This window comes from Phlebotomus papatasi, chromosome 2, assembly GCF_024763615.1.
Source record: "Phlebotomus papatasi isolate M1 chromosome 2, Ppap_2.1, whole genome shotgun sequence".
In the NCBI taxonomy this organism is placed as follows: domain Eukaryota; kingdom Metazoa; phylum Arthropoda; class Insecta; order Diptera; family Psychodidae; genus Phlebotomus; species Phlebotomus papatasi.
In genome coordinates this window covers 1,440,934-1,449,252 of record NC_077223.1, presented here as the reverse complement: position 1 = coordinate 1,449,252, position 8,319 = coordinate 1,440,934, and the positions used below count along the sequence as shown (strand labels likewise).

Genomic DNA, 8,319 nt, shown 5'->3' with positions numbered 1-8,319 from the left:
TACATTTCATCAATATATCACTTTTCTGTCAGTCCATCCAAATCCTTGATATTTTGGTTTAAATGTAAAATTTTTATAATTTTACGAATTTGATTCAAGATAACTGAATGGCGTCCCCCAACTTCAGCTCTGAATCGAATTTGCATGCATTCCGAGTTAGCTCACGTTAAGAATCTTACCTACAATAAGCTGATCTAGGCATATCACTATCTTTCCTCCACAGATGCCAGTTAAATATTACAGCCTTGGGATATATCCTGGTGACCAGGGAGCATAGGGCTTCATGAAACCTATTTTCTCAACCGCTTTAAAATTTCTTTAGAACTTTTTATTGCACATGCGCGAATTTAAATCACTGTTTGCCAAGTCAAATTTAAATGCATTAGTTCACTATTGTGCTTATTTAAATATTGTTTTTATAAATATATTTCATCAAAAAAACATTCGGAAATGAGGTATATTTCACCTACTAACTTATGCCATACGACACATGGTTTTGTGCATAATTATGAAATTTTAATATAGAGGAACGATTAAAAACCCCTTTTTAAATATTTTAGTCTCATTTGTGTTTTGTGTGTCGAAGTTAGAGTACAAGAAAACGTGCTAAAATGGAATATTTTGGAAGATATATGGATTTTATTAACTACATCGAAAGCTTTACAGGTAAGATAATCCAAGTCTTTTTTTTTTAATTATTTCATTGATGAGTTTTATTATATTTTTTGCATTAAAATTAAAGTGCAAGTGACAAAAAACTTCGATATTTAATTAGTAAAAGAAATTACTTTATATAAACCATTTAAAATTTTAAGACAGTGCAGTAGAGGACAAGAAAGTTTCATCGAAAAACTTTAATATATTCCAATTTGATTTTAGCAAATAATTTCTGGATGACTTTGTGTTATTAAGTCTGCAAAAATTTTATATACGTTAATTACAAAAATTAGACCGATTTTTGTAAAGAATATACTAGTGAGGGACAAAAATGTATTTATTACTACTTCTGTTTTACTTCCTAACATTTTTTTTTGCTTACAAGAGATACCAAATTTGATGAACTTGTCTATAAAAATATATGCATTAGTGAGTGCTTCGAGAAAACTTTGGATGCCTTGAACATGAATCTATTGTCTGATCCAGGATTTTTCTTAGACTTTTGCTTCAGAAATATCTTTTATCAAAAGGAAACTCAATTAAGTACGGTCTGGTGGAGTACAATATCTGGTGAAACGGATTACTAAAAAACGGTCTTTGAAAAATGAGTTATAAAGCACATTTCTCGTTAAAACAAGAGAAAAACAGTCTTAGACAAAATAATAGGGTAATAAATTTCCTATAAAATATAGGTATCAAATGTTTGCCTTTTTATTTATATGGACCCGTAATGTGCGACATAAATTATAATGAACTGGTGAACATAATAAGAAAGAACACTCAAGAATAATTCTTTTTTTTCCAAAATTTTGGGGTTGGACACCAAACCTTTCCCACAAAATTCTGATAAAGAAATCTCAAGAAGATATAGATATAGTGGTCCGGTTAAGATCCCGAAAACTAAAATCTCGAATACCTAATTCCGGAATATGTCGAAATCTTGAAAAATCAAAGACCCGAAAGCCAAAATCTCGAATTCTTAAAGTTACTCCCAAGATTGCACCAGTTCTTCTTGAAGACAAAGAGAAATTTTCTGTGTTTTGGAGAATTATTCTACACACTATCCTCAGTATAATTTCGTCCTTTTCAGAATTTTGACCATTCCGAATTTCGGCTTTTGGAATTTTGGCTTTTCGGAATTTTGACCTATTCGGGATTTTGGCTTTTCGAGATATTGGTTGTTCGGACTTTCGACTTAATCCTCTCTTTCGGTAATAACCTTCCCGATTTTAGAGCTCTCTCCGGTTGAGGTTTTTCCTTTACCGATTCGAAAGTAAATCTGAGAGAACTTACCTAAAAACTCGTTGGAAGTTCGAACGTTTGAACTGACGATTTACACAAAAGAGAGCAAGTTCATGAAACAGACATTTATCTTAATAAAATTGCAACTACATAAAAGTTCACTTTTTTGCAGCAAAATTTGCACACAGTTATTGACATTCTTGACGATGTGGTCAAGAATATCGAAATTCGAAATGGCAGAACAAACAGCGCTAAAGCGGCGGGTATATTAACTTACACTTTAGGCTTCCGGTAGATTTTCGAATAGGCTTGGCTTAGCTTTGGAGTGTCTTTGTCTCTTCGAAAGGTTATTACTGAACGGAGCCATTATGTCTAAAATAAGTTTCAACCAAAAGCTTTAAGAAAAGTCCGTTGTTTTTCTAAGCTGTCTTATCCCCAACCTTCCCAACACTCAAATAAATATGTCAGCATAAATATTTCTCAGCATAAATATTTCTTCTTTTTTTTCTCAACATAATACTAAATTTATTTAACAATTTAACTATATTTTCTGAAATATTCATTTTAATATTTTAAAATTTCAAGTGATTTTACCTAAATTTCGGAGACCTTTTTGAACAAACTTGCTTTACTCAGATTAGGTCCATCTGAAGTCAAAAAACTAAGTATTTCCTTTTAGTTAATGGGTTAAATACATGAATAAAAGGATTAAAAAAAATAAATGAAAATTTTCATTTTCAAGGTACATTTTACATGTTTTGCCTTATAAAATATCTTTCGATCAAAGAAACAAAACATTCTTCGTCCTCGTTCAAATACAATTTTAACTCTTCGGCTAGAATATACTTAGTTTTTTTGGCTTCTAATGAATCTCTGAGTAACCGTGACTACCACAAAGTAAGTTTTTTCGAAAACGGTCTGTGAAACCTAGGCCCCTACGGCTAATTTTTTTTTTATTTTTAAATAAAAATTTTAGGAAATATAGTTTAATTGTTGTACTTTTGTATACTCAAGACTTAAAAACTAGAATTAAATATATTTTTTTTAATATATTTAAAAGAAAAGGAAATATGTAAGTTGTTTTTCAGTCTTCGTGACCCACGTAACGATTTTAAGTTAAGATTTTACATGTTGAGTAGGGGGAAGTAGGGCACCTTTGAATTTGGGGTAGCTTTGAAATTGATATTTTTCTCCTATTTTTAAATAGACTTGAGCCATATCATAATGTAAAATAGCTTCTCAATCTATGGGGCTAAATTACATCATGATAGGGTCAAATTTTATTTAAAAATAATATAAAATTCCCAATTTCAGAAATGCCCCAATATCAAAGGTGCCTTACTGCCCCCTATAGGATTTTTAAGATTTTAAACCCCTATAACTTTGGGAATAATTAAGTTTCCGGTGTAATATTCACGTTGAAGGTAGAGAGTGTCAAGCAGTATCCGAAAAGCGAGAAAAACGAATTTTGCAAAAGAGCACAAAATTCTGACAAGTCGATTTTCTCCATGATATTTGAGAAAATCCACAAAATAAATATTTATAAAAAAAAATACATTCAATCAATCACTTTAGATTTAATCAAAGTTTTAGAGCATATTTCTTATGAAACTCTGCTAATTAGATACCACTCGCAAGTCTACTAAGATAATATGAAAAAGTGAAATATCTGTTTTGTCATTTTTTGCTACAGAGTTTGAAAAAAAGTAATTAAAAAGAGCGTAAAAAATCCTAGAATAGGATATCTAAAAAACAAACATTATTAAATGAAGGGTTGAAAAAAATCTTTCCAAAACAGAATGAGTATAATCGGATTGATAGGAAAATTTATTATGTTAAATTCTAATTGATTTATGCTGGATTTCCTGTTTTTCCTAATTAATGTTTTTATGTGGTGTAGATGTTAGAACACGTGGATGGTTCATGGTAAACAACAGCAACGTCATCATATTGACAACAGTTGCTTATTTGTTGCTAGTTAGACTGGGGAAGAGAATTATGAAAAAGTATGCTATTCTAATTTCCGAATAATTTAAAAAATATTTTTTAATGCTTTATTGGTTTTTAATGTTAATTACCAGGCGACAACCTTTTCAACTGAAAAAGATCATTTTGATCTACAACATTTGTGTCGCCATTGCTAGTGCCTACATCATGTACGAGTTGTACATGAGTACGACTCTTCTTAAGTTCTCATGGTTCTGCAGTTTCAAAAAACCCATGGATGATTCAGATCCAAATGAAATGCGTTTAGCTACCGCAATTTGGCTCTACTACCTTACAAAATACGTCGAAACTTTGGATTCATTCTTTTTTGTTTTGCGTAAAAAGAATAATCAACTGTCGGGTCTGCACCTGTATCATCACTCAATGATGATTCTATATGCTGGATTGACTGTTAAATGGTATCCAGTTGAAATGAGTAAGAATTGATTTGGAAAGCAAACTTTTATTTCTAGAATTAAATAATAATATTGTTTTTATTGTTACTTTTTAGCATATTCACCTTGCATGATTAATTCTGGTAAGCGAAATTTTAATTAAAAACGAAACAAAGTAAAATTAAATATAATGAATAATCATATTATTTATTCTTAAGGTGTCCATGTTATCATGTACATCTATTATGGATTATCAACTCTTGGACCAAGTGTTGCCAGGTACCTTTGGTGGAAGAAGTACTTGACGTTGATTCAAATGGTAGGACCAACACACTAAGAAAAAAAACCTAAAAAGTTGAATTAACTTCACGAATATCGATATAATTATTACTCTTTTTCGATGTAAAAGTTCATCTCGACTGAAGTATATGCTTAAGTGTTTTTGTTTTAAGAATATACTTCAGTCAAGAAGATTTTCGTGTGACAAAGTTCATAAGTAACATCAACTAGAAAAATATGGCTAACAGTGTTTCATGAAGACATGTGCTAGCATCATACGTGATATTTCGCTCGGAACATAGGGAACTTCCGGTCAAGAAAATATTAATATTAATAATAATAATAATAATAATATATTTATTCACAAAAATAGGGTCATCCCTTTTACAATTGTGAAGAAAAAAATTAAAGTTAAAGAAGGAACAAAATGAGAAAAAGATTAAAAAAAAGAGGAAGTTAACAAAATCAAGAGTTTTAAGCAAAGAAAAACAAAAGAAAAATAAAGAAAAATTCCTAAGCTTCTCAGGCTTCATCTTTGAAGAAATTTCGAATGGCAGCTGCAGAAGAGCGCCTGTCATTACACTATTAAAAACAGTGACTGATTAGAGGAGACTGGGGTAAAAAGTCACAAATTGAAAATTTAAAAATTCAATATCTTCCAAGATAAAAGAGATACCGGCTTAAAATTTTTTCCATAGATGCCGTCCATATGCCTTCTTCAAAGTCGTAAGTTTCTTAGAATTCGAACAAGGAATTCAGAAAATAAAAAAAAATATTGAAATTTTTACCCCTATTTTTGAAATGTTTTCCTTACAACAGATATCAATTTTGACCTACTTATTTTCCAAAATTGATGTACTGGTAGGTATTTTCTAAATGATTTAGATTCTTTGAATACGAAACCACTATCTATTTTAGAATTTCACAAAAGTTCTTTTCTCCAGAAATCCTTTTATTAAAAATACCCACATGGGGTAAAAAGTAACATAAGGTATGGAGAAAAAAGTAACAAAGACCGAAGCAATTTCTGATGTCTCACGGCGAGAAGAAACGTCATTTTCTCGTTTCGCCGCTTTTTGTTTACATTGGTCAAACGATTACCAGTCTCTTGTGTGTGTGTGTTTTTTTTTCTAAAGTAGCTTTAAAAGCGCTTTTCTCGTTCAGATAAAGACAAATGTGTTTTAAAAAGGTGTAGAGGAATTAATTTCCTAAGAAAATATGTCAACTAGCTATTTTTTTTTCAATTTATGAAAGCTCGTAATAAAGCAAATCAAAATATGATAATATCCCATACCTGGTACTATTTGCCTCAGCATTTTTGAGAATGGTCACAAAATTACCTTTTAGAAAACAGCTCGATAAATGTATATCCTTACAAAATAGAGGAAAATGACTTTCACAAAGTTGTAGAGCAGTAAATTTCCTATAAAACTGCACCAATTAGATATTTCTTGGGCGCTAGGGTTAGCTTGCAAAAAAATAAAATATCCGTTTTGTTACTTTTTGCCCCAGTCTCCCCTACCAAAAAATGATATAATAAAAAAAACAAAAAATTGCAAAACTATTCATTTTGGGATTTGAGAGAGTTATTTTAAATATAAAAACGATTTTTTAACTCTTGTAACGAGTTATTTTAACTCTTAAAACGAGTTATTTTCAGTCTTAAAAAGAGTTATTTACACTCTTTTGTCATGTAAATTTTAGGAAAAAAAGTTAAAGCAACTCTTCCGAATATTACACCTAAATAGAAGTAAAATCACTTCTGAAATATAGTTAATCGAAAATCACAACGAAAAAGAGTTAATTCAACATCGATTCGAGTAATTTTACTCGATTATTATTCTGAGTACATGCATTCCGACAAAAAACGCCCAATTTATAATTTTTTTTTTACTTTTCAGATTCAATTTGTATTTGGAATGACAATTGGAACTGTTTCGATGTATCTTGATTGCAGTATCATCCCTAGTTGGATGGCTATCACAAATTTATTCTATATACTGATATTTTTAGTACTTTTTGCCAAATTTTACGTTGCATCGTACAAGAAGCCAGAACAAATTACTGAAAATGTAAAACAGCAATAGAATAAACAGATTATTTAAAATGTTAATCTTTGGTTAATTTTTTTTTTGAAATGCCATTTGTTGTGGAATTTGAAAGTGATTCCCTGGAAAATTTATCCAAGCCATTGTGGAAGAACCTCGATCTCGGGGCAGATCTAGGACAACGTGGCTAAATCAAATTCAGGATCTTGTCCTAGCATAACCATGCAACCGAAAATTAAATTATAAAATCGTCGGGTAAAATTTATTTAAAAGTGAAAGAATATGTACGGTAGATGCGGGTGATTTTGTCTTCCATAGGTGATCTTTACCCCCTACTGTTCGTATAAGCTTTTCTTTAATTCTAATGTTCAAGAACGGTCCTCATCGATCAGACATGGTAGATTGCATCGGTAAAGACCCTCCTTAAGTGCTAGAATTAAAGTAAAGCTTACGAACAGGAAGGGCTCAAATTCATTAACGGAAGACAAAGTCACCCACATTTATGGTATTTTTCAGCGCTCTAGTTCAATTTAAAAGAGATGGCAAAGCGTCCCAGCTTTGCGGAATGCTCGAATTCACGAGATAGAGCTCACTGTGAATTAGTTTTTTGCATCATCTTTTGGTATTACTGATCTACTGGAAATCAAATTGATTCATAAATTAATCACAAAAGCATTTGAAAATAAAAAAAAATCGGTACTTAACCGACTCATTATACCGATGAAGACCGATGCAGCCGGATTCGAAATTTCAATACTTTTCAAAAAATCCAAATTTAACCAAATCGGTTGAAAATGAGCCTTCCAAACTGGTTGATCTTTGACCTTTACTAATTTAAAATGGCAAATTTTCCGGTCATAGATATGTTAGGGCGAAATGGTTGCCTGGACTACTTCTAAAAAATATCCGAAAATCATTGAAAAAACTCGGGCCAATTTTGAGAAAAACTAAAAAAAAACTTGGTTTCGGAGGGGATACAGGGGGGTGGGGAGGGGGGAAAAACGTCGAGAGATATTGTTTTTTTATTGGGGGTCATCGAAGACTGGGAGTCAATATCTCTTACAGTTTAAGCTCCAGAACAGTGACAAGTTGGTAAAAAAGACGATTATATAACTGCTCTCTCTTTGAGTTCGAGCAGTAAAATAGGAGAAAAAAGCCCTATTGCAAAAGTACTTCATTCAAAGATACCCTACTTCTCCCTAAACACAACACTTCCTAAATCCCGTTTAAGCTAAAGTTGAAATTTATATTTCTAATTTTATCAAAATAAGGTCGTAGTGCCCTAAACCCAAAATCCAAGAACATTTCCATCTCTAGAACTTATCAGCCTCATAATTTTCTATCGCTTATCCTATTGGGATCGTGGACTTATGACATCAAGTATAGCAGACCACAGCTGTCGATCTCCTGCCACTTCAGGAAATGTTCGGGTTCAATCTCAAGGCGTTCCAAGGCAAGATTCTGAATTTGATTCAGACACCTTGTCCTAGGTCTACCTCACAGTCGACGCCTCCTCACAATGGCTTGCATAGCTTTTCTAGGGAATTTTTTCACCTATAAAACTGTTTTACATAATTGATATCAGTGTAAATTCTTTCATTTCGAAGACACAATCATTTTCTGTCCTGCTGTAAATGGTATCTGGTTCGTTTTCTATCAATAACATTATCAACTTATCTATCTATCTACTTGCTGATTAGAAAGGGATTTAG

At 31.6% G+C, this 8,319-nt stretch overlaps 1 protein-coding gene across 1 annotated transcript; it reads left to right on the top strand.

Annotated features, from left to right (window-relative positions):
• The first annotated feature begins 611 nt into the window (after positions 1 to 611).
• On the top strand, positions 612 to 4,667 carry LOC129805007 (elongation of very long chain fatty acids protein 5-like). Its single transcript, XM_055852809.1, has 5 exons — positions 612 to 666; positions 3,800 to 3,905; positions 3,981 to 4,321; positions 4,397 to 4,423; positions 4,499 to 4,667. Exons 1-5 carry the CDS (start codon positions 612 to 614, stop codon positions 4,615 to 4,617), a joined length of 648 nt encoding a protein of 215 aa, XP_055708784.1. The 3' UTR covers positions 4,618 to 4,667.
• Positions 4,668 to 8,319: the final 3,652 nt, after the last annotated feature.